The sequence below is a fragment of the Gavialis gangeticus genome, unplaced genomic scaffold (assembly GCF_001723915.1).
Source record: "Gavialis gangeticus isolate Ggan-Ray unplaced genomic scaffold, GavGan_comp1, whole genome shotgun sequence".
Taxonomy (NCBI): domain Eukaryota; kingdom Metazoa; phylum Chordata; order Crocodylia; family Gavialidae; genus Gavialis; species Gavialis gangeticus.
This window is the reverse complement of record NW_017728992.1, coordinates 66,648,807-66,674,426: the sequence shown is the minus strand read 5'-3', so window position 1 is coordinate 66,674,426 and position 25,620 is coordinate 66,648,807. Positions and strand designations below refer to the sequence as shown.

General features: G+C 38.6%; 1 protein-coding gene across 5 annotated transcripts in view; it reads right to left on the bottom strand.

Moving 5' to 3' along the window:
• CARMIL1 (capping protein regulator and myosin 1 linker 1) overlaps positions 1–25,620 on the bottom strand; it is a 371,957-nt gene that overhangs the window by 104,710 nt on the left and 241,627 nt on the right. For 3 of the 5 annotated variants that reach the window (XM_019523833.1, XM_019523847.1, XM_019523859.1), the window contains 10 exons: positions 22,876–22,962; positions 17,240–17,343; positions 15,285–15,362; positions 15,118–15,194; positions 14,206–14,310; positions 9,928–9,997; positions 7,128–7,139; positions 4,818–4,899; positions 3,367–3,466; positions 3,226–3,280 (listed from right to left, as the gene is read on the bottom strand). In XM_019523833.1, the coding sequence (XP_019379378.1) occupies positions 3,226–3,280; positions 3,367–3,466; positions 4,818–4,899; positions 7,128–7,139; positions 9,928–9,997; positions 14,206–14,310; positions 15,118–15,194; positions 15,285–15,362; positions 17,240–17,343; positions 22,876–22,962 (770 nt within the window). The remainder of the gene's footprint in view (positions 1–3,225; positions 3,281–3,366; positions 3,467–4,817; positions 4,900–7,127; positions 7,140–9,927; positions 9,998–14,205; positions 14,311–15,117; positions 15,195–15,284; positions 15,363–17,239; positions 17,344–22,875; positions 22,963–25,620) is intronic. The other 2 variants (XM_019523840.1, XM_019523852.1) reach the window with 1 other exon arrangement.

The following is a 25,620-nucleotide window of genomic DNA, read 5'->3' as shown; positions in this document are numbered from 1 at the left end:
ACTGCTAGGTGTGCAAACATAATTACAAGATAAATCCAGATATTCCAAACAAGAATTTATGATTTTTAAAACATTCTAACCTGTTGTGTTCCAAGTTCTTTGCAACAGAAGAATTACTCTATTTTTTTTCTGTAGTCGAAAACCAAATGAAAACTAAGAGCTGGCAGTTTCCAAGATGTGCCTTGAGTCTAACGCGGAGTGCCTTGAATCTAAAAATGTTGAGAACCACTGACTTAAGCAAATGCCAGTTTTTACAAAGCTGTAGATCAGCTACTTAAACTAATGATCGGAAAAAAAAACCCTCACCTTTCTGATTACTCCAACAAGCAAACAAAAGAATGTTAGGAGTCAGTTTACAATACTACTAAGCTTATAAAGGTGATGATGCCTCAGTTCCAGAAGTGTGAACAGAAATGGAGCACTCCTCAGCTCCTTCCTACACAGGATGTCAGAATTTGGATTCTGACATCTCAGACAGCTTAGTCCTTTAGCTGGTAAGAGACATTTTTATGATTCATTTCAGCATTCAGACACTTCACAATGCAGATAAATAGGATCCCTACACCAATGAGTTACAAACTAATTGCAGACACAGTGAAAGGAGAAGGGCAAGATAAGTAAGGAAGGGACAGGGAAAGATGAAACAAATTACCAGAAATGTAATCACGTGGTTTTGTCAGGAAGGAGGCTAGGCAGGCACTCCTTTTCAAATGTCTAAATACATTACATGTTTTAGTTGGCTCTCTCTTTTAGATGTTACAGAAGAAGCCTGCTTGAAGGTGGGCTGTGACTGGAAGAAGGATGAGTATACTTCACTGATTATTCAGGACAGGCATGATAGGTGGCATAGAAGAAAGCCTGAATCTGTACAATGGGTACACAGAAGACATATGGAGGCTGGCATTATTCACATGGTAAGAGAAGAGGTCAGATAAGTAGAGAGGAAGGGATAGGGTTATATCAGGCCTTAAAACAGAAAACAAACTGCCAAGCTGATATTATGTAGGAGGTGAAGCCAGCAAAAGGATCTGAAAAGTGCTTAGCACTTGCATTGACAGGAAGATGCAAACAGCATTATGGGAAGCCAAAGAACAGAAGGTTGTAATAATTCAGGACAGGACTTGAGATAAAGATGTGAATGAGAGTTCTTGCTGCATGGTCAGAAAACATGGTCAGAAAAAACTATTTACCTAGGAAGGTAAGCAGTATGAAGGTATATTTTAGTAAGGAGAAATGGCAATATTGGGCTCCCATAGATGTGCAAAGACAGAAAGGAGCTGAAGATGTATGGTGTGTACAGACCTGAGTAGTAGGAAAAATGGTGTCATGGTCACCAGAAAACTGTACAGGCAAATGGTTTCAGAAGGTAACTCAGGAATTTATATTTGGTCATGTAAAACATGAACTGATGCAGAGATGCATTTGAGGAAGCACTGGAGATTCAGCATGACACAAAATTGGATGGAAAGAGCCATGGCAGGAATGAGGAAGCAGAAAGTAGAAGCCAAGTGAGGAAATGAAATAGTCCACAGTAAGGGAGAAGAGGGCACAGAAGCCTGTGCAAACCCAGCGGACCAAGGGTTGACAATCTACGACCGACAGGCCAGATCTGCTTCCAAAGCCATTTGATCCAATCTGTAGACATAGGGCTTTGGTGGTGGGAGGCTTCAACAGCAGTTGCTTTCCCCTGCTGCTGCTCGGAAGAAACAGCAGTAACTGAGTCCTAGCACCCATCATTCCTGCCTCTGACCTGAAATGGGTCAATACAGCCCTCAGCCTTAAAAGTTTTCCAACTGCTGTTATGGACACCAGAGTAGGGTGTTAAAGACGCCCTAAGATTCAGGAGAACTAGAAGAAGGCAGCCTCATAAAAAGTAACAAGACATCAAGAAGGAGAGTGTGACAAACTGTTTCAAAAGCAACTAATAAGGTTAAGGGAGAAGTAGTGGCCCAAAGATATGACTAGAATGTAGCCATCATCTTTAGAAACCTTGAAGAATGTAGTTGCAGTGGAGTAGAGAGAGAAGATGCAACATGGCAAGAGGCTAGGAGAAAAGGAAGTGGAAGAAATACCTGCAGACTATGGATTCAATTAACTTGGACGTGAAGGTGAGGGAGCGGAGGTGACTGAAAAAAGATAAGCCAGTTGCTGAAGAGGCAGCTGGAATCAAAAGTCAATTATTTTGGAGAATGAGGGAAGTAGAATAGACTCATAATTTGACCGGAAGGAGCCAGAAAAGGTGGGAGAATCATATAAATGAAGGCCTGGAAGAGCTCTCAGGAGATCATCTAGTCCAAGCCCCTGCTTAAGGTGGGATCCTCCCTGTCTAAACCATACTGGGCAAATGCTTTTCTAGGAATGTTTGTAATGCCAAAAGACATCAGCAGGCAGAAGACTACTATGCTCATAATCACCAAAGCCCCCCAAAATATTTTCTGTTAAAACCAGGAACAATGGTCATGACACAATGGTGGTAGGGATTTGGTGGGGGAGGGAAAGGTGGGGGAAGGGAGGTGTTCCAGTCTAAGGAACAATGAAAAGGATGCCAGGAGGGTCCTCAGTGAAAAGAGGTTGTAAAATGACCCAATAAAATGGAGTTTCCCAAGAATCCAAAATACAATAAAATATAAAGGAAAACCTTGCTTTACTCTTTCTCTATTTTTTCTTTTAGATGAAAGGGGTTCTATAGTGGGTGGATGAAGTGATTCCACATGAGCACAAAAAGGTTCCCCAAGAACAACAGTAAGTGACTTGATAACTTATTCTGCAAGTCTTGAAAGATTTCATTAAAAATTGCATATGCTAATTTGAAATGTTACTCACCCACCCCCCACCCAAAGTCCTACAATTACAAATCTCCATTACAGACATGAAAACTTACAAATTCTGAGACTGTAGACCTATATGAGTGAGAAAAGTGGGTTAAGAATGTCAGACCATTTGGAGGAATAACCTATTATTTCAGTGAAGGCAGATTTTATTTTCATGTACAGAGAGCTATAAACATGCAACAAGTGAAGAGCACATCTTATAACCATGCTATCTTAATTACAGTATGAAGCTTGTCCCTTATTTCACAAAAAAAGAAATGCTGGAATAGTCAAAAACATATCTCTGTGTAATGTCAAAAAATACAGAGAAAATAAACACAAGGAAGCAAAGCATTGGCAACAAAGTGCAAGGATAATGGTAGAAAAACATTCATTATTACAGTAGGATACTCACTGAATCCTCATCTTGGATCATTTGTACTAAATTGTCAAGTACAGGAGTAAGATTTCTGAAATGACAAAAAAAAGGAGACAATGAAATCAAGAGCTTTTATTCATCAATTTTCTTACTGTTTACAAGAAATAAAAGCCTTACTTAGATTTCATGTTGTTAAAATTTTTTCCCAATGCCAAGTGTCTTATTGATCGGTTTTTACTAAGCCAGACTACAAGGGTTGAGAGATCAGATTCTAGGCCTGCAAAGAATCAGAGTAAACGCAGAATTAAACATACACTGTTCCAAACGTATTTGCCAAAACCAGCAAAACCTAATTTGCTTAGGCAACTTTACCTAAATGGCACTGGAACCCTTAACTCTTCATTCTTTTATTTTTAAATTTGTTCTCCATTTGTTTCCTTTTTTTTCCATACACATAGCTGCTATTCTTTTTTTTAAGGGACCATCTAAATCTCTCCACGAATCGCACATAATCAGAAAAGAGAAGGAGGACTTAATCCCTGATCCTTAGTTCACCAGTCAAGATTTATGACAAACATTGTTCTCATTGGTAGATAGAAAAGGTATGTTTTCTGCTCTTTGGGGAATTAGAGAATGTGTTGCATTATTTACCCAACCTCAACAGCTACACATACCAACAGGCTCATGCAGCTGCCAAACAAGGAGGGCACCATAGCAGCTTGTCAATAAACTGACCTGCCAAAATGAGCCATGTTTTATTTTGTTCCTGGGCACGAAAAAAAACCTGATGCCTTTTCCCCAAAATACTAAAGAAAATTAAGTTTCTACTGATTTCATTTAGTAAATTACAGGTGCTGGCACTGAGGTGTTTAATGAAACCAGTGGGTGTTTGGCACCTAAATACCATTATGAGTCTGAGGCCTAGAGAGTGCTATCGTAGGTTTAAAGCAGGGACTCACTTTGCTCTTATGCCATTCTTAACCAACCATGGCAAAATGAAAAAGTCCTCAGCAAGGTCTCCTGGTATATGGACACAATTTTTGATTTTTCTACTCTTGGCTAAATGTGGCTGCAGCTGACAGGGAGAGGAGCCAAAACACTGCAGGACTGTGGAACTCAAAGTTGATACAGTGATTATCCCTCACCCTCAGGAACCTACTGAACCGAAAACAATGGAGTAAATGCACCTCTTCCTATGAGGGCACTATGATGCAAAGTTTCCATGCCCTTGCCATGTGATGTTGGGTGAACACTGCAGAGAGGAGAAAACCAGAGACTCAATTTAGCAAACCCCTTCCTAATTTATCCCCCTGAGAAAACATTCCATGGTTTTAATCTGACATCTGATGGCATTGCACATTCACTCTGCTTGTGCCATAATTGTCCCATTCTATGCATCTGTCTGCTTGGTCTATTTAGCTTGTAAGCTCCGTGGGGCAGAAGAATTCTGCTACTCATCTTGTACAACACCTTGCACAGTAAGTCCCATTTTTGGTTGCTATTACTATAATAACAACAACAACGTGCATACTATCCTAGATCACAACGTGAGCCGAAAGAACCAAAATCTCATCTCTTAATCAGTTTCTATATCTGCATTACACTGTGCCCTTTTTACTTTTACTTACCATTGTCTGAAATGTCTAGACTGGTGATATTGTGTATTTCTGCAATGCATCCTTCCAAAACTTGTGCACCTCCTGATCTCAACTAGAGACAAAACATCAGCAATTTTTCCAACTAATTAAGGTTTTGAGATCACAAAGAAAATAGCAGCAGGAGTTTTGTACATACACAGGAATCACCTCTAGCAAAACAAGAGCAAATTTATAACTTTCTGATACATAACTCACTATGATTAATGTTCTAGTTTGAACATTTATAACAGCGATAGAACAAAAAAATCCTACAGCCCATACACAAATTATCATTATATTAACTTCTCTTAATATAACAAAAATAAATCTTCTCTTTCTCCTAAAAAGTATTGGACAAAGGTTTAGCCAGGTGAAGGGTTAAATGGAACAAACAGAACACTGTTTAATCCATTTAACTGAGAAGGAGACTGCTGGAATTTGCAGCTTGCCGTTTCGGGAAAAATGTTTGGGTGCTTCTCATATCAAAAGAATGTTGATCAATCAACACAACCAAAGACAACACACAGTGTTTTTACTCTTGAGATCTACCAGAAACTGAGTTTTATAGTGACAGTCCTGCATTACCTCTGAGTACCAAAGGAAGGTGTGAAGTTGCACCATGTTTGTAGCAAAGAGAAGGGAGTTATTCCCAAACTGGTACAAGTCAAGAATGAATGGAAGGCTGGTCTTTTTATGGCAAACCTGAACATTTTCTAAACTTTATGATGGTTAGAAAATATAACAAAATTCATCGAAAAAAAAAAAAAAACTTACTGAGAACTGGGGATGAGTTAAAAATGTTAGAGAGAAAGACCTAGCTGCATAGTTTAGATTACTCCATTGTTAATCTGAGGATTCAACTGAAGTTTTAAGATTTAGTGAAAAGACTAAAATGGCATCAAAGGAAAAGATGGGTGTAAATTTGAAATTTGACAAATATTTGCCACTTCATGAAACTGAAAGATATATATATTTTTAGTATAACACTGCCATTTCACTCATGATGGGAGAAGGCTGTTGGTCTGTGGAAATCATCATAATAAAAAGGGTCAACTTGACCAAATATCCCAAATCAAACTGCAAATTTTGAGGCAAATTTAAGGAAAAAACAATTCTTTAATCCATCTCTAGTTCAGGATCTAGCAATAGTCTGTATTAATGTTTTTCAGTTAATACTGATGTTCTAGCATATTTTGGAAGAGTTAAAGTTTTCTGATTGACAAACCACAAGCTTAATGCTTTAGTTTAAATTTTTAAAGTAAGACTGGGAAAACTCAAAATCCTAATTATAAGGTACACCCAAACCAAGGAGCAGAGTTTGTCTGTAGCCTCTCTCCTTGCAAAGGGCTGAAACAAAACTCAAGCTCTGAACACCCCCCGAACTGATTACATTAGAAAACAGGATGTGAATGTCAAATTGTGCAACTTCAGCCCATCTCTAATTTATTAAAAGCATTTGTAACACCTGCCATATGAATGCCAGAATCATTCAGTTTCACTGAGACTCTCACAATCTCACTCACCATTCGACAGCCCTTTCACACATGCTGCCACATTCATTATTGCTAAACTGATGGAGCTGACAGACTAGAGGCTTGTCAAAATTAAAACCAACACCTCCACTGGAATTCATTTCTAATAAAAAATAAATTATAACATTCCATTTAGATAGTGTTTGATTAAGATGATGGAGTGTCAATTACACAGATTTTCCTCTATATATTTTATTGCTTATGTTTTATCAGAAAGTCAGTTTCTGTACTACAATTCTTTTCTGGATTAAAAATAGGGGGCTTACATAAATATACAGCAGTCTACATTTGTATACATTGCTAGTGCAGGGCAATTTTCTCACACTAAAATTACATCCAGAATAGGATAAGAAATGTTAATTCTACACAGGCTTTTAAGTGTACATCAGAGCATCTTCTAAGTTAAAATCTGCAATTTTATATAAGTTTATGAACACAAATCAAAGGATGCCAACTGTGAAGGTGAAGGAATCTTTGCTTCCCAAAGTCAAATGGTTATCAAAAATCTGCTATTAGTCCTACAAAAGACTGGGCATACAGAGCATTCCTTTGTAAATTTGGCCCATAATGTTTTAAAAGCACACCCATCCTGTGTGCCTGCTTCTGCAATTGCAAACACCAGTAAATTACACATTAGTAACCAGCTCTTTAAGAACTAAAAGTTAGAAAGTATGGTAGAAATATGGTACCAGTATGCAGGAAATGAAAACAAAGCGGCTTTCTGATTCAACAGTTAAAAAGCTGAAGGTAAAGCATGGAGGGTACTTACACAGTGACCAAGCTAAGGGAGGCAGAAGGGAAAAGAGTGAAATATTTCAGTGCTAAGCAGGAAGAAATAAAAATGCAACTGTCATAATAAAATCTGGCAATACAAAATGATAAAGTCTGGAATTGGAGTTAGTACATCCAAAATTACATGTGCACGCAACTTAAAAGGAAAAAAGAAAGGGAGATATTTCAGATCTTAGGCCTGGTTTTGCAGCTGGAAATAGCTTGCTTGAGCACAGGAAAAGCAAAGGGGAACAGCACTGGATTTCCTGCTTCCTATTGTTGCACACTGACAGCAGCTGGAGGAGGAAATGGAGAAACTGGCTTAGTGTTTGCTACTTTATAGAAAAGCAAAAGCTGCCCAGTTCAAATCAGCATTGCTAGGAACTGGATCTAAGTATGTTATCCTCAAGGCTTATTCCAGGTTGTTTTCCTGACCCACATTATGCATGAGACCACTGGGGGCATATCTATTTTTAAAAAGCACAAAAAAAAAAAGAAAAAAAAATGAGGCTTAGTAATGAGAAAAAAGGCTAAGCAGGGTGGCACTTATAGTGTGACTTGCATGGAGAAGCATGAGCTTTTGTAGGCTGCAGACAGCCTACTTTGTCAGGTGCTTGCAGAGTGGGAAAGTGTCACACTGTCTTGCCTTCTGCCTAGCTCCAGATAAACATGAATAACTACCTCTATACTAACGGGGGAAAACAGTCAAGGAGGGGACTGAGGAGAAGTGGTCAGCAGAGGGATGGGCTTAATTTAATTCCTTACAGATGTTTCCAGTTTACCATCTGTCTTGGGGCAGTAAACCTTAAAACTAAAAGGCAGAGCGAAGCATTCCCTTTCTACTTTAACACTGTTTAAAAAGGGAAGCACTCCCTTTTTACTTTTCATAGTTTCATAGTTAGTAAGGTCAGAAGGGACCCGAGCAAATCATCAAGCCCACCTCCTGCTATAGCAGGAAAGAGTACTGGGGTCAAACGACCCCAGCAAGGCTATTGCCCTGTCCTAGAATATAAGCTACATGGATCAATACAGACTTACGTACCTAAGGAAGGCCAAGGTAAGAAAAGGATTGATCTCTGTGCAGGCCATGAACAGGGCTTATGAGGTCACAAGAACGCATCATGACTGGGCCAGGCCTGGAGTCCAACACAGCAGAGCCCCTGGTTGAGAGGCTTTCCCCAGTCCTGTTCTAAAGACCTGGCAGATCAGCTTTCTCTTCTTTATGCTGGCTTATAGTGTCCATGCCTGATTAACCAGATCACACTCATTGGGTGCCTATACATGTGTTCCAGGGTGGAAGGGAGCTGCTCTAATTAAAACACATGCAGCGTCTCATGTATTTGTTCGACGAGCTTTTGTTAATGTGTCCCTGCTGCCATTTTGAAACGCGGGATGCTGAATACACGAGACACTGTAGCATGCTGGAGCATTCTGTTTAAAACAAGCCAGCAGACTTGATTCATCTGCTCCGTTAAGTGAGTGTGCTCCATTGCATTCTAATCAGAATGTATTGGAGCACGTGAAAAAATTCACATTAGTGCTAGCATATGAAGCAATGCCTGAGTTCCTTCTGTGACCCCTGGACAACAACATACTGTTTATGTACCAATCACTATTTTGGGCGGTGTTTTAAAGGTAAGATTTTTTTTCCAAATAAACATAAAATGCACTCTAAAACAACAACCCCTACCTTACCCAGGGGAAGTTATTGTCCCATTCACTCACCTACTTGGAAGTAGAAAGCACATATGCTTGATGTGAAAGCTTTTTTACTGCTCCTTAAAAGAAAACTAGTTTCCAAAAAGGTACCAACCATCAACAGAAAGTATTAAATGTATTTAAATGCATTTAAAATGGATTACTCATCAAGGAAGCTAAAGAGGTACCAAATGTAACTCATGCTCCTTACTGTGTGACCAACCATAAACCTATATCAAGGATTAATTCACTTTGCTATATTCCAGAGTTGAGTTTTTCAAACATATTTATTCTTTCAAAGTGAACTAAAGTTAATAAATCTGCTTAGGCCTTTTGTTTTCATTTTTTCTTATTTTTCAGGAACGGCAAAAGGGTGAAGGGAAAGGAAAGTGCTGGTCAATATTATCATTGTAAGGTGTGCAAACAAACATCTACACATGAAAAAGCCAGAGATTTCAAATAAGAAGCCATCGTGTCAAAAATACTCTGATCTGTTGTGGTCTTTCCAAGTTCTTTGCAACAGAAGAATTGCTCTAATGTTTTTCTGCAATCAAAAAGTTGTGAAAGCTAATATAAGTATTTTCTGAGGGGCTCCTTTAGTCTTGAGTCTAACAAGGCTGAGAATCACTACCCTACCTTATTGATAAGGAAATCAGTCTCTCTCAAGGTTTAAAAGTGAATCTTGGGAAATGTTGCATACACTTTAAGAAATTCTAGTGAGTAGTAAAACTGCTCCTTCAAAATAGGTTGCTTCTTCTGACCCATGTAGCTTTGACTGCACAGAGCTTAGAAAAGCCCAGTCTCCACCTCCTGACTTCACAGGTCCATAATGCAGATGCTGCCACACAAGTAAGAGTGCGGTGCTCTACATATCCTAGGAAAATATTTCCTAGCTAATCTTGCTGATGGTTAGTACTAATATTTTTGCTCATAACTGAGAGGCACAATACACACAAGAGCCTATATTTATCAGGAATTTTCTACTAATCCTTTCTATACCTTCTAACTATGGAAAGGAACATTTTGCCCCATGTGTCTAAGGAAAACAGTAATTCCAAATAATTGAGACTTTTCCATTTGTTCAGGTAAATGGTTCTTACCTCACAGCTACTGAGATCTAAAGATACCTCCTTCACGTTATGATTACAAGCCAGGCCTAATAAGAGTGCTCTGAAAAAGATCAATATAAAAACAATTATACAACACTAAATTTACCACAGCAAAAGGTTTGCTAAGCAACTGCAGGTTACCAGTACTAAAACATAATAGGAAGAGCCATTCTGGAAACAACACACACCAGTTAATGTTGTTACTTGGAAATGGCAATGACAGTATAACTCTCTTTGCCACACTGATACCCCAGCAGTAAATCCAAAACCTGCAGGGAAGCAATGTATACAACAAATAGTAAAACCAACTGTGCATCAAAGTTTAATTAATCACAGACACATTTTCTTCTATGGCTGCCTTAAAAAAAAAATCAGTTATTACAAAATTATAGGGCAATCATGGCAGTACACTAATGCTTTTTCTGCAAAACTTGGAAAACAGGGCTTATAATGAAGGCATGGTGCACTGATGTCTCACTGCCATGATTAACTTTAAGTGAGATGGAGATTTTTGTTTCTAGGGGGTGTTAAAATATTTTAATGCTAGAAGTTTGTGACTTGAAAATCTGTTATTTTCACTTTCAAAGGCATACTTCTGTATTCAGTTGTGGTTTTGTGATGAAGGACCTTTCCACAAGGTTGGACAAGCAACTACTAGTCAGCTGTTTATGTCAAATGTGACATTTAGCAAGATTCGGAAGCAAATACTGGTTAGCCTTACTCCCCTTTATTTTGGAAAGATACCAAAATATACACATATTTCTACATTTGTCCATGTTGTGGTATTTTTAATCCTTTCAAAATGGTAATTCCAAAAACATGGATATTCCTTACCTTTCACTTCCATGACACCAGAAAGGACCCTAAATGGGGAAAGACTGTCCAGCGTTTTTTCAAAGAAATCCTTAACATAGCTCCACTGACATAAATGGAATTCCATTAGTTATGAATTTGGTTCCATGCATTTAAATAATAATGTTTGTACTAGAATCTCAACAGTAGTCGGTGCACAAACATGTATGGGTGAGTGAGCCATGAACCCTGGAGACCTGTTAATGGGCTTTCATTCAGCGCAACTGTTGCAAACCAATTTGTTTTCCAACACAGTGGAATAAGTATTTTCCCTGCCCTTCATTTCAACCCACATCAAGATAACAGAATCCAAACTATCAGCACACTAAGATAAAAAACCAGGCCATTTTACCAAGCCATTTATCCAAATAAGGGCATTGTGTGCAGACAGTGTGTTGAGCCATAATCAAGAGTATGAAAGCATACAGTAGTCCAGATAAATCTTTCATTTAAACCAAATTATATCTGCCCCATGGATCGGAGTCATAGATTCAGCCCTTTGAAATTAACAAAAGGCAAGTGTCATCTATTTATTTATGTATTTTTCTAGGTTGCTGAAATTAAAATACAACTTGGAAAAATTGCTCCTTTGAAACTGTGCAATCATTATGCACCAAAAGAAATACTTGCATAAACAATGATAAAAGGACAGAAATGCCTGATCACTAGTGAGAGTGTGCTATTTTATAAAACAGTGACTCTACCTCTGATCTCACAGACCTTGTCTTTAAAGAAAACAACACAATACTTTTAGAAAACAGGCCTGGGAACAGACATACACAACTTTACTGGACACTGAAAATAATGGACTTCATAGAGAAAATGGTTTTATAGCTCATTGTAACTTGCTGTTCACCTATCCCTTTCACTCAGATGTGGCAACACAACATTTCTCTTTGAAGTGATAACATTCATTAATATAATTGGGCTAGGTTAAAATAATTAATTTAATTTGCACTTGTCTTAGACTGAGTGTTTTTTTCCCAGACCTAAAAGGACACTTGAAGCCTGAAACATCATCACCTGTCATTCCTAACCCTATTGGCTGCTTTAAAGAAAGGTGTAGTCACACCTTACAAATCTTGTTTCTCTCATAATACTGGATCAGCATGCCTACACAAATGCCAACGCTGTTACCATTTTTACGGACACCTTTCAGACTCCACATTCTAGTGGTTACAGTGCAGGACTGGGAATTTGAACTATTGGATTCTATTTCAAGTTCATCCACTGGCCTGCTGTTAAGCAAACTTCTTAACCTCTGTGTGACCACGTTTTTGGGGGTTTTTCTGAGGGGGGGGCAGAGAGCGGTTGGATTTTTGTTGGGTTTTTTTCTTTTTTTTTGAGTTTTTTTTACAAAAAAGGAACTTCTCCCTTGCTCCCACAGCTCTTGCAAAGGACTACATCTTCAAAGATATTTGACATACACAGATGAAATGTACTACAAAAAGTCACTGGTACCACATAACACATTAATTATAAAGTTCTTGAGACATTTTTCCAAATACATCTGGAAACACCTTTCCATTCCCTCCCCCCCGATACAATCTTCTTAACTTTTTGATTACTTAAATTAGGATCTTAATTTTTAAAGGGTTTTCTTCCAATTAAAGATAAAAGTACTAAAGCAATCCTACCAAGAACATGCTGAGTCCCAAGCAGTATTAGAACTGAACTGAAACAATATCCCTGGGATATTTCTGAATTGCACTGTTCGATCTATGTTAAGTTGCTTTGAGGATGAAAACAAGGTATACTGAGGGCTCCTACACTTTGAAGCATTTTTGAAATTCTTAGCATGGACAAAAGTAAAACCTCAAAGCAGAGCAAAGGCATAACAATGAAACAACCTAACAATTGTAGAGCCTTTAATAAAAGGGATATTGTAATAAATAAATATATAAAAACAAAACAAAGACAGAAAATGTACAATAAAATCCCACATCTTAGTGTGTTAAGGGGTTCCTGAGAAAAACAAAACACTTGGGTCTTAATCTTCAGGTACTTAGGTCCATGCTTAAGTATAAACACACGAACAGTTCCACTCACGTGTTAAAATTAAACATGAGCTTTGATCTTTTCTCATGGTGTCTTTCATGAGAGCAATAGGATTTGCCGGTGCTGTTGACTGCCCATTTTTCCCATTACTATGATGCATGCAAGTCACTACACTGTCATTACCAAGACAGAGTTAATACCCCTTAGGTTAATCGGGACAAAACAGGACAGTTTTCAAAACCCACTTTTTTTGAAACACCACATGGGAAATGTGGTGCTTAAAAAACAAAACTTCCCAGCATATTCAGGGCTAAAACACAGGACACAACAAGGAAGATCATTATTATGGAGAAAATGGAAAGAAGGAAAGAGAATGGTTACAATAATAAAGTCACACAGCTTCTCACATTGGTTAAGCATTTCTTGTTTAATCTTATATGATGCTGCCTTCCTCTCTATCAGTCTATATCAAAAAAACAAAGGGATGGTATTTTTCACTCTAGGGTATTTGAACTATTTACCCCCTACATTTCCCTTCCACTTTTCTTCCATCACTTCCGGATTCCACATCAAGTTTTGAGTCTCACTGATTCCATCCCAGGGTTTGAGCTTGAACCCCCATCATCCATCCTTTGATTTAGCTCTTAGCTATTGGTTACTCCCATCCATACGTAACCACCTATTCAAGTACTGCCTGCTTCCCACATATCAGCTTCTACAGCAATACATCTCATAACCACACAGGTCTACTCGTGGGCTTTGTCTACACTCAGATTAAAAGATACGGCATTAGAAAGTGTTAGCTAACATTTTCAACATAACACTTGCTAGGAGTATAGCATAGAACCATACCCATGTATAGTTTAAAATGTGCTAGCTTGTCAAGATTAAGTTTACAGAAGAAAGAATGTTTTACATTCAGCCAATTTAGCATGTTTTAAAATGATCCTTTTTGGACTTCAGACACCCCTCATTAGACTCAAGGCTCCCCTCCATAACTTTTGTGAATCGAGCAACACCCAATTTCAAAAACAAATTTATACATTAAAGTGCTTACTTCCTTGCAGAACTAGGAGTGGAGAAATCAGCTAGAGAGGGACAAGCCTAAGCCTACGCTTATCTCACCACACTTTCAAAGTACACCCTTCAAAGGAACTCACAGTACCCTGGTTGAGAATCGCTGGTCTAAAATGACACATTTACACTAGACATTAACTAGGTGTCCTAACTAGTAAGCTTTAAAAGCACTTTAAAAAAAATCCTAGTCTAGAAACGGCCACAGGCTTAGAAGCATATTCATACATCTTAAGAGCTAGAATTTTATTCAGTCAGCTGACACAATGGTAAATGTGGTTTGCCACAGTCTGGAATAGGCAGTAAATGAATTCTCCCCAGAAGAAAATGAATAAAAGCATTTACTTTAGAGGCTCAGGTGGAAGTTTGGTTCCCGAAAGGTTGATCTGCCTCAGAGCAAGTGAACTGCTGAAAAACTGTTTGAAAGATGGGGGGACTTCTTTTCCCTTCCTGCAAATTAAAAAGAACAAAAACAAAAACACATTTGACTATCTCTTATTCCAAAAGATTTCAGATTTTGTCTTTCAGGATCCTTTGTGAAGCTACTTAAACAGGGTGACCATACATCCTGGTTTGGCTGGGACAGTCCCAGATTCCACAGGCCGGTCTCAGCTGGTTGGTCAAAAGTCCTGGGTTGGAGCCTGGCAGGGAGATAGAGTGGCTTGGTGTGCCAGGTGGGCACGTGATCTCAGGACCGTGCAAGGAGCAGAGGAGAAGGGGCTGTTGCAGGCCTAACACTTGTACTGCTCCCTCTTCCAGAAATATTTCTAAGGGTGGAAGTTTCCCCATCACTAGAAACAAACACTTGTTTTCTTCATAGCAAAATGCTTAAAGGCATGGAACATATTTTAGAGGTATATAACTAAGGATCTCTGTAAATAGCCAGAAGCGCCCCCTACAGCAGCTTCTTTAATGCTTTTAATTTTTCTGCTTGCCCACCCCCCTCTCCACTCCCAACCTGATCGGCAGAGGTTTTAAATATGCCATGGTTTTTGCTTCCTTAGCCATCAGCGGTAAACAGCCTGGCTGGCAGAACCCCTTTGCCAATTGGCGGGGGAGCAGCTAACGGAAAAACATTAAAGGAGCTGCTATGGGGGGCACTTCAAGAGTGATTTACAGAGATTCCTATAATAACACGTCTCCCACATACAACTTTTTTAAAAGCTAAGACTCTTGTAAGAAACGTTACTGTGTAGGTAGAAAAAAATACAGTACAATAATTTCAGGAGCAGGAAACAATAATATTTTCATGTTTACCTGTGAGAAAAAACTGTCCTGGATAGGCTGAGAACAGCTAGGTGCTGAAGGCATCCACGAAGAAGAGCCCCACACACCTGAGAAATACAGGAATGTAGGTTCACTGCACATAAGTCTACTTAGACTGTTAGGGGTGTTGTTTCTGAATCACCACAAAAAATGCTTACCATGTCTAGTGCACACTCCGTGTTGGATAAATCCAGATGAACCAGGGCGTTTGGCTGGGCCAAAAAACTGTATAAGTTCTTTAAATATGAAAAAAAAAATATTAAGCTTTTGAGAGAGAGAGAGAGAGATTTTCCACAGAACCATAATTTACTCTTAACTTCTCAAATACACTTCACACATTTATTTTGAATTGAACCACCTTATTTTCAACAAATGTTGTTTTTTCCTGACAGGCGTAACCTGCGAGACCGCAAAAGTAAAACACTCATTAAAATGACAGGATAGAAATGCTGCTTGTATCACAACCACCAAATAGTATTCTTGCCATGCATGGCTTAATTTATCTTGCTACACATTTTTCAGAAAGTGTTAATTAATTTTAGTTCAAAATAGATTGGAAAGGCAGTCAGACTGCAAAAAGGCTAATCCGTTTTGAAAGTTTAAGTCAACCCTTTTTACTATGTTAGGCCAGTAACTAATTTGTGTTGTAATCTCATATTTTTTTCTGACTAGCTTTCATTTAAATACACATATTACCAGTGTATTAGGGATTTTAAGAGATAATGTCAGATAGGCTTGATAAGAAAACATATTAATGAATAAAGGCTATCAAGGATATATCATAAATACACTGGCCTACATAAAGGCTCCTGTTACATCCGGGCAATCACAAAACCATTAAAAGCAGAGATAAGAATATTATGGCTTTTTTCCAGAAGTTTTGAGCATCCACCACTTCAAATAAAGTTAAGACAAGTTTTCAGGTCTCAGCCCTGCTGAAAAGTCAGACCTCTACAATATCAGCTCATCCAGCCCATGTATCTTAATGTTCCCTAAAATAATTTCCCATATCTACTCCATTATTTATTTCATTTTTACCTATTTATTTTTTCTGATTTCTAAATCCCCTAATTTGTCAACATCCTTCCCTTTGTCTAAATTAGGCTCCTGGTCCCTTATGTTCAGGAAGATGCGTTTCATAAATGCCTTCATAAATCTCCAGCAGATAACAAGATTTGTGAAAAATAACACAAAGCCACAGGCACAAGAAAACCACGATACTTTAATTTGAATATTCAAATACTATGTCAACTGAAGACGGAGTCCTGTAACGAATGCTTTTTATTAATTCTTCATGTCTGAGGTGTGCATGACTCAACACAGAAGTTGTGAGAGACTGGGCTGGAAGAGGTGGTGAATATCTGAATAAATGTAATTGAGAACCTGTTGTCTTTCACTAACACAAAAAGACAGTTACACCCCACCATCATCATTTTACTGACACAAAGGTCTTGACTAATGAACTCTCAGTGAGAATTAATTCCTCAAAGTGCCATGACCTTCCCCTGTTCTGTCCCTAGAAAATATACACATTTATTTCATACAGACACAAAAAATTCAGACAAATGCATTTTTTACCTTTGAACACAGATCAGTGCTATGTGCGCTAAGTCTGAAATCCAGCTACTGGCACCTAACACCACTGGCTCATTTAATCATTTTATTTTTTAATAAGTGCAATTTTTGCTGTCTACAAATTAAGTTGGCATTTAAATTTAAAGAAAAAATGTATGGAAGTATTTTGTGTTTTCAATATAAATATTAAAATTATTTCCATGAGACAGAAGATATGTTTGATAGATCTGAAGCTGGTTACTTTACAGTACTATTCCAGGGACTCTTGTTTATATTACTAGTCCATTAAACATGTTGAGAAAATGAGCAGTTTTCTGATCAATCGGAGGACTTGAGCAATGGGACCAAAATGAAGTGAACTAGTTAAGCTGTGTGGGGAAATGTAATACTTAATTTTACCTGCAAGATAGAAGCCAAGTTATTGGTATATTTTCAATCAGCTGACTTAAATAAAATAGACCATGCAGAATGATTTCCCCCCTAATTTGATATTACATTAAAAATATAGATTTTTCAGAAATTAGAAGAATGTACATACTGAGAGATCATCACTCCGGAGAACGTTCCCTGAGAGGTCAAGGTGGATGAGAGTATTTGCAATTAGTGGGTTGGCACTCAATGACTGGGAAAGACTATTCACCCCTGCAAAAAAAAGTCAATATTCAACTTAGTTGCACCAAAAAAGTAGTAGTACAGACTCTGCCAATACATCATTTTAGTGTACACACTATCATATATTAATGCCTAATGATTTCCTGTTCTCAAAACAGCTCCACTGCAGGAGGGCATAGATTGCAATGGATATTATGGTTTATCTCAGATAAGGCCCAATCTTGCACAGTGCCAGGACCCCTCCCCTCAAGCACTATTAGGAAATTGGGTATATCCTGCTAGTAGGACTGGACCTTTAATCTACAGTGTCAGCTTTTTTAGAAACAATTTTCTCACAATATTTTGTATTGCATGATGCATTTGGCTTACCCATTCTAATGTATTTTGACATAACTTTATAAATAAACTGTGTTTTTAAAGGCATCTTTTACTGTAAACAAGAATATTTAAATGCAAGTATCTGCAGAAGGCAAACATAAAACTAATTATAATTCAATTCTACTTCAAAGGCAGTTGACAAGACCTAAAAGTTCAAACATTTGAATTATGTATTCCTTCATAATTTCAGAAAAAATATTTCGTTCATTAAAATATCAGGAGATGCATAAACACTCAAATCCAGTTTAGAATACATACATAGTCTTTAATTTTAATGTGTATGCATTGAGAACAAACAAGTCACAGCCTTCCTCTTCAAACGACTTCATCAGCTCTTTCAAATATGGATAGAGGTGGACCATTCCAGTAAGTATCAGCTGCATACTGAGCATTGTAACTTATCATTTACAATAGAATCTATCTGAATGGCAGTGGTTGCTTTTCAATCAGTACCTGAGAGAATTTATTAAACATATGAACATCACTATCTTCTTCAGTAGTAGGGCAGATTTTAGTATGAGATGTGTAGGGAAAGCTACAGTGCAAACAAATGCTCTGAATTACTTAGAGACATTTGGCAGCTTTCCAAACATTACCACCATTTAATGAAAAGAGACTGGCAATCAATGAATGGCATGTGTCCATCTTTTCATTTAAAAAATAGTTTGAAATATTGAAAGAAGCTGGTAAAACATCATATTTAATGTGTGTGTGTGAGATACAAATAATATTATAAACACAGACATGCACACACACACATCCACTATTTATTTTATATATATAATAGGATAGAATATACTAATAGATATAGGATATACTGGTTAAATATAGGCTATACTGATTCAGTGCTTTAATTTTTCAAGAACCAAAATATAAAAAATAGGATTAACATTAGTAACATGCTTGTTGGCTTTGGGGTTGCTGTCAGTTGGAAATCAGTGCCAAGTTTCTGATATCTGCCAAGTTTTCTAATGTCATTGTCCATTCTGCAGTTTTTAACTTAAAGTATATTCACAGCCACAAACTGCAGGACTGAACTTGTGCACACAGAAAATGTAAATTTCTTAACTCTTCAAGCACCAATCTGGCCAGTATTGCTTCTAGCTGTTTGCCCTTTTCAAAGAGTTTTGTCAACACCATTCATTACAACATAAAAGTAGAAATAAGTGGCATACACATGTTGTATACTATCATTATTAGAACAGCAACAACAGCATGAAATTCAATAATTCAACATACAAGTCTGACAAGTTGAATAAGGAGAGTAGCTGATCTAAGTCTGATCCAAACTGGAGTGATATTAATGGGTATTTTTTTCACTGACTTTAGCGAGCCTTCGGTAGGGCTCAAAAAGCTGAGACTTTCACTGAACCAAGCATGCGGAACCTTCTATTTAAGCCAAAACATCAAATCAGTGGTACAGCTTCACTTACTGAATAGTTTTGCTATCAACAGGAATCCTATTTCAGTTTAAAAGTAGTTTATAATGCTGTTTGGTTATATTCAGGAAGCTGGACCACACCAGCAGCTGATCTTCCTCTGGATATTCCTTCAGATACAGCTGAGACATGGTTGTTGGAAATTTGTCAGTCTCAGAAAAACATCTTAAATCAGATGCATTATTAGAGCAACAGTATAAAGATAGCAAGTGGATGCAGAGAGCTTTTGAAATAGGAAAGCACCAAAACTTATACTTATTATCAACCTAGAACGGGGTTGGAAAAATTCACTTATTGCTTTCCTCATTCTCAATACAAAGCTTTCCCAGATGAATGAATGCCATTACACTCTTCAGAACCCATTTTTATGGTGGCACAAAATGAAAAGAAAGCCTAAATTTGTGGCCTCAACAAAAGGCAGTATCAATTTGTGCTGCTCGTTTAAAGTGGATGTCTACTTGTTTTAAGGCAGAGAATGCAGGCAGCCTGGAGCTGTCCATGCTCTCCAGCTACCTGGGACATGTCTTTCCAGGGTTTTAGGGGTTTGATTGTGCATGCCCAGGGAATTCCCCTACAGGGAAATTCACCAGGCACACAGGATTGGGCCCCTAAAACCTTGGGAGTGCCTACCTGGATTTCCCAATTTTCTGAGCTGCACCTCAATTTTGACTCAGGGTGGGCTTCTGCAAACAGGGGAATCCCAGCTTTCTCCACTTACAGAGGCACACCCAAGGATCTGTAAACCTGGGCAGGTCCTCCTAGGACTTCAGGGCCTAAAATAGATTTTGCATCCCAACAAGCAGAGAAACCTGGGATTCCTCCATTTGCAAAGGCATCCCTTAAGTCTTGTCCTGCAAGATCAGGCCCCTGCCATTCTCAGAAGTGGCAGAAACCTGACCTTGCAGGACAACCAGCAGCATCTGTTTTGCACAATGAAGCAGGATGTGTTCCAGCACAGCTGCATTTGCAATGTCTGTTTATAGCAGTGGTCTCCAACCTTTTTAAGTGGGAGATCATCTTTGGCATTTAAAAAAAACCCAAAGATGTACCATGGGCTGCCACCCCTCTTGCTTGCCACTCCCCCTCCCCAGCAGGTAAGTCTGTGCGGTGGGAGGGCAGATTGAGGCAGAGGGAGAAAAAATTATTTGGGAGTGCGCCTCCCCAGCAGGTAAGTCCCACCTGACTGGGGCTCCACTCAACTTGCCCTTGCTCCTGCCTCTGTGGCACTGTCAGGGGCCTCAATCTAGCCCCCAACCCGTACCTCCCTCACAGACTGACCTGTTGGACTGGGACACACGCCTGCATGTACAAGGGCACTCAGCTTCCCACCCCAGCCTTGGATCAACTCTAAGAAGCTCTGAGATCTACCACAAGATGCTCCGAGATCTACTGGTGGATTGAGATCCACTGGTTGGTGAGCACTGGTTTATAGCTATGCAGACAGATTCTCATCAACAGTAAATCATATTATCAGACTGGAATGTAAAAATCAGGATAGGATGTTTTAGTAGGATTTCTGAAGAGATGCTTTCAGGAAATATATAATGATAAGGTATTATTCTACAAGTCAAGCTGATAGTTACTGCAGGACAATCTGCACTGAGATTTCTACAAAGTCTAAGTTAGGCATGTTGGATGCACTTTTTTTCCTGGATTTGTTTTAAAGACCTTGTTAAAAACACAAACACAAATCCCATTTCATTTAGTTCATTTCCACAGTACTATTATCACTGATAAGCATTGTGTTGTGGGTCTTGACCCTCCTTAAATTTATTCTTGAGATGGAGGAAACTTAGGTAAAGCCTGCTGATCTGCAAATTCAAAGTACCGTATTTACCCAAATCCAAGACATCTCTGAACTCTAATAATAAGATTCTATATGTGGAAAATTATATATTTGTTATACTGTCCCAAGTCTAGAGTTAAATTATTGGAGGGCCATTTTTAATTTGCCACCTGACTGCTGCGAGGCAGAAAGTAGTAAGAGGGGTGGAGAGGGAAGAAAAGGAGGCCAGCAAACTAACCCCTGCACCTGGCTCCCCCGCTACTTACTCACCTGTGCCTGGCCCCCATTTCCCCTGCCTCTTGCCCCTCCTGCCTGCTCCCTGGACCAGTGCTGCTGCTGCTGCTGGCTCGCTGACCTGATTCACAGCTACTATCAACTCCATGGCACCTGACTCTAGGCAGCAGCAGGAGGTACAGCTCCTGCCCTAGCCCATGGCTCCAGCTCCACAGCTCCAAAAGCTGCTGTCTTAGGCCTGTATTCAAATCAAAGAGAAGGCTTCTTTTTTCCCCTTGTTGAATGGAGGGTGAAAGGGGCGGACCTCCTCTTGCACTCAAGCAAATATAGTATTTGAAGAAATCAGTGGAACTAAATGCTAACACGCTGGAGTAAGGAGAGTCCAGGAGGTGACTAAACATAATGGAAGCAGTATGTATTTTTGCCAGAGTAGAATCTGACCCAATGACTTCAGAAAACATTCTAATTGTTAGCTAATAGGATATTTTACATTATCCCTTGTCTCAAGAATAAATACCAACGTGGTCAAAATTCCTTGAGCAAATATTTGTCACTAAGAGCAGAGTGCCAGGGAAAATAAGAAGTCAAAGTTTTTTGAGGTCTTTAAAAATATAACAAATGTTGAACAAGCTTACGGGATGACTGCGTATTAGGATCCTTGATTCATAGCACTCAGTATAACTATAAATACCAAATTTATTTCAAGGTTTACCACCAACAGAGAGTCCATTCTTAATGGGGCCAACTTCCTTCAACTTCCATTCGTACATGAATAGCCTGCTAAAATAGTATGTTAGAGAACTATGTTCATTATAGCTCTATTTACAGAACAAAACAAAAAGGCCAGCCTCTCCGTGTCAGTAAAACTTGAGGCTCCCATATCACAGAGCAATAGTTAAATTGAAACTCAGCATTAAGCAGTCATTATCTGGTGTCTTCCATATACTTTAATTCAGTAGTCTCCTCCAGTTCAAAATGCATAAGTGGTCATCAGGACCCATGAAAAGTCTGTAATAATATCAGTATGGTTGTTTTATTTTTAATTGCGTGGGTTCTCTAAGATGTTCCATTACTCTTTCAAGTGAAACAAAAACTAAAGAAAAACCTCAATGTCTTTTTTTTTCTATGACTAAAAATTATGTGGTGCCCAGGACTTCATGGAGTTAGGTTAAATGCATACATTTTTCAATTATTTTAAATTAGACATTTGTGAAGTAAGCTAAACTCTTCATTCATCCCCACAGAAGCCATTGTTTAAAGTCACCCTCAAATAATTTTATTTTGTGAAATCACATTTCCAAAAGATATTTTGATAGATTTACAAATGTTATTTTGAAAATTTAAACACAATGTGTAAGCTATTACAAACACCATATGCTCTGGAGACAGCTTCTTGAACCATAAATGCAACAAACAATTTATTCCAATGTTAATGCAAACCAGCACATTGGTAGTACAGGACTTAATCCAAATAGCACAGAAGTCATTCAGAATCTTTCATCTGACAAATCAATTGGCTTTGGGTCTGGCCCACACTTCAGCAAGCTACTCTGGTTAAGAAATAACAGGTACTACAGAACAGTGCTGCAACAGACAGAGAGGAACAGCCAAAGGCAGAAGAAAATTTTAAACCTGTAAAATAAAAGCCTTTATTACTAACTAAAATATTTAGTTTTCACTCATCCAACGGAAAAATAGTAGCTCAGCAATAAGTGTAAAACATACCTTTAGGTGACAATGAGGTTTTAGATACATTTAAATGTTTCAGTCCCTTTGGAAGTTTGGCAAATTGGACACTTAGAGAGGATACACCTGTGTGGGGGTAAAAAAAGAAGGTAGAATTCATATGTTTTCAAAGTGACAAGAGACCACTCATCCAACCCAACTAAAGCCAGAGAGACTGCAGGGGTGCTTCAGCACTTCACAAGCAGAACTGCACTCTTATTAGGGCCAGGCTAAAAATACAAGTTTTATTACTGTAGCCCCTTGAAATCCTAATCATGGGCCAGGATTCTACTGTACAAACACAGAACAAAAAGGCCATTAAAACCCCCCCCAAGGCTGATTTACTCTGAAATACTTTAAAATCTATGTGAGCATTATTAAGTTTTGGCTGACCAAACAGGAGGTAGCATAGGTGCCATGGTATCAGCACTTGGAACATTTGAAAGGTTTAAGGATAAGCCAAAGAACAACGTTTGTGAAATTAGAAACAAGGGTCAATGCAAAGCTTCTAAAATACTATAAGGACTTCTTTTCTGTATCTGTTGGAAATGGTGGTCCAGGTTAAGTGAAGCTTAGCTAATATGTTAGCCAATTCTGATGCCTTTTCCTAATAAGCACTTAATTCGTTAGATAAAAAGGTAATAAGGAACAAACCATGGATGCACATTATGCTTTTGAACACATATTTCAAGGTTGAATTTTGTACAAAAGAAATTCTAGTGCAGGTACTGCACGCAGAACTATTCTAAGAACCTGAAACTCCCATGCTAGTCATAGTGGCCACTTATCTTATTTAATTATACTAGTCAATGGGTGCATCTTCCTTATGACTGCACAGTAACCAGCATTACTGCACAGTCCCATCACAGCACGATTATTTTTAGACGCTACTGTGCAATAGCTCATTACTACTGTTCAAAAGCGTTGCCATCACGGTTCATGCCCAGCGACACTACAGTGCTGAAACAACGAGCTATGGCACAGTAGTTCATTGCTACTGCACCATAGCATGTTGTATAAATGCACCCACTGTATTACTGTTTTTAATACAGTCTCAGAAAGGTTGCAATTGCTCTTGTTCCTAAGAAACACTAAGAATGTAGGACACTGACACCAATTAAATTACCTCTGCATAATTTTGCTGTAAGAAAAAAAAGGCATTTAGATTTTAATTTAAGTATTTTTCTCACTATATCTGTAGTTCTGAACTCTATACATTTAATTTCCCATTAAAAAGGTGGTGACACTTTTAGTAATATGACATATGCTAAGTAATGAAAGAACAAATATATGAAATATCTATTACATGAATAAATCAACAAGTAACCTGCAGGATTTAGATGAGGTGTGAAATGAAATTTTCGGTAGTACATCACAGGCCATTGGGTGTCTTAGAGGAAAAAAGGAATAAACCTTGCTGCTTCTACTAAAGTTTTTTCAATAAAAAACTAATTCAATACTAAAATTCACATCAGAGGACAAGAAATACTGTATTGGCATTAGGGATGTATTTGGTCACTGATTCTATATGGCGGAGATATGGCCCTATTTGGCGGCCAAATCTCCGAAACCGAATTGAATCAGGAGACCTATCTCTGAATCAAATCAGAACCCTCCAAACTGATTTGGAGAGATTAATGTTTCGGACATAGACACAGCTTTAAATGTTTTTTCTACATACCTCAAGGTACCAGGCAGCTTGTGAATACTGAGATGCTTGGGCGGATGGAGCATCCCATGGGAGCACAGGGGTGGGGTGGGGGGGAAGTGTCTCCAGCATGCTCGGCAGCAGACCTAGAAGTGGACCAGAAGCACTTCCAGTCCACTTCCGGGTCCGCTGGGGAGTGGGCAGGGGACCCCTCTCCCTGCCCCCTGGCTTGGCGACTGGTGCCTCCTGGGTCTGGGAGGGGCACCTGGGGTCCCCCATGGCCCATGGCCAAGCCAGGAAGGAAGGGGAGGGATCCCCCATGTGCTTGGTGGTGGACCTGGAAGTAGGCCAGAAGTACTTCCAGTCCAATTCCGGGTTTGCCATCGAGCATGCGGGGGGGGGGCTCCCTGCGCTCCTGTAGGACACTCCATACACCCCACCACTGCAGCATTCACAAGTTGCACCTGGTACCTCGAGGTATGTAGAAAAAATATTTAAAGCTGTGTCTATAGCCAAATCAGCATCGACTATTCAGATTCAGGTTTGGCCTAATCAAATCAGAACAGTGATCGGAATCAACAAATCAAATCACTGTCCCTGATTCGGGCCAAATCCAAATCCGAATTAAATATGGCCCATTTTGCACGCCCCTGATTAGCATACCATGTACAAACAGTTTATTTTGCATTTGTCATATGGTTTTATCTGACACATAGGAAAAGTTGTATTTCAGATGTGCATGGATTTTTTGTTGCAGAGATAGTTTTTGTTGTTACTCATACAACCGTGTTTAGTATGTATACTGATTATATGTGTAGTTTTCCCAGACAGCTGAAAATTACCTGCCATATTGTAAATATAGTCAAGCTGTTGACATGAAGATCTATTTCTATTATTTACTATAAAAAGTCATGGTAGCTGGAAATATAGTCATGATGGCTGGAAGTATTTACTACACTTACTGAATTCGTTTTGAGGAACAAATTCAGAATATCTTATAAGAATATTCAAGTTACTGTTCTTCACCTTTGTAGCAATTTGTTGTTAGCTTGATGTGAAAAACATTTGAGATTTTTTTTTTTTTTTTTTTTTTTAAA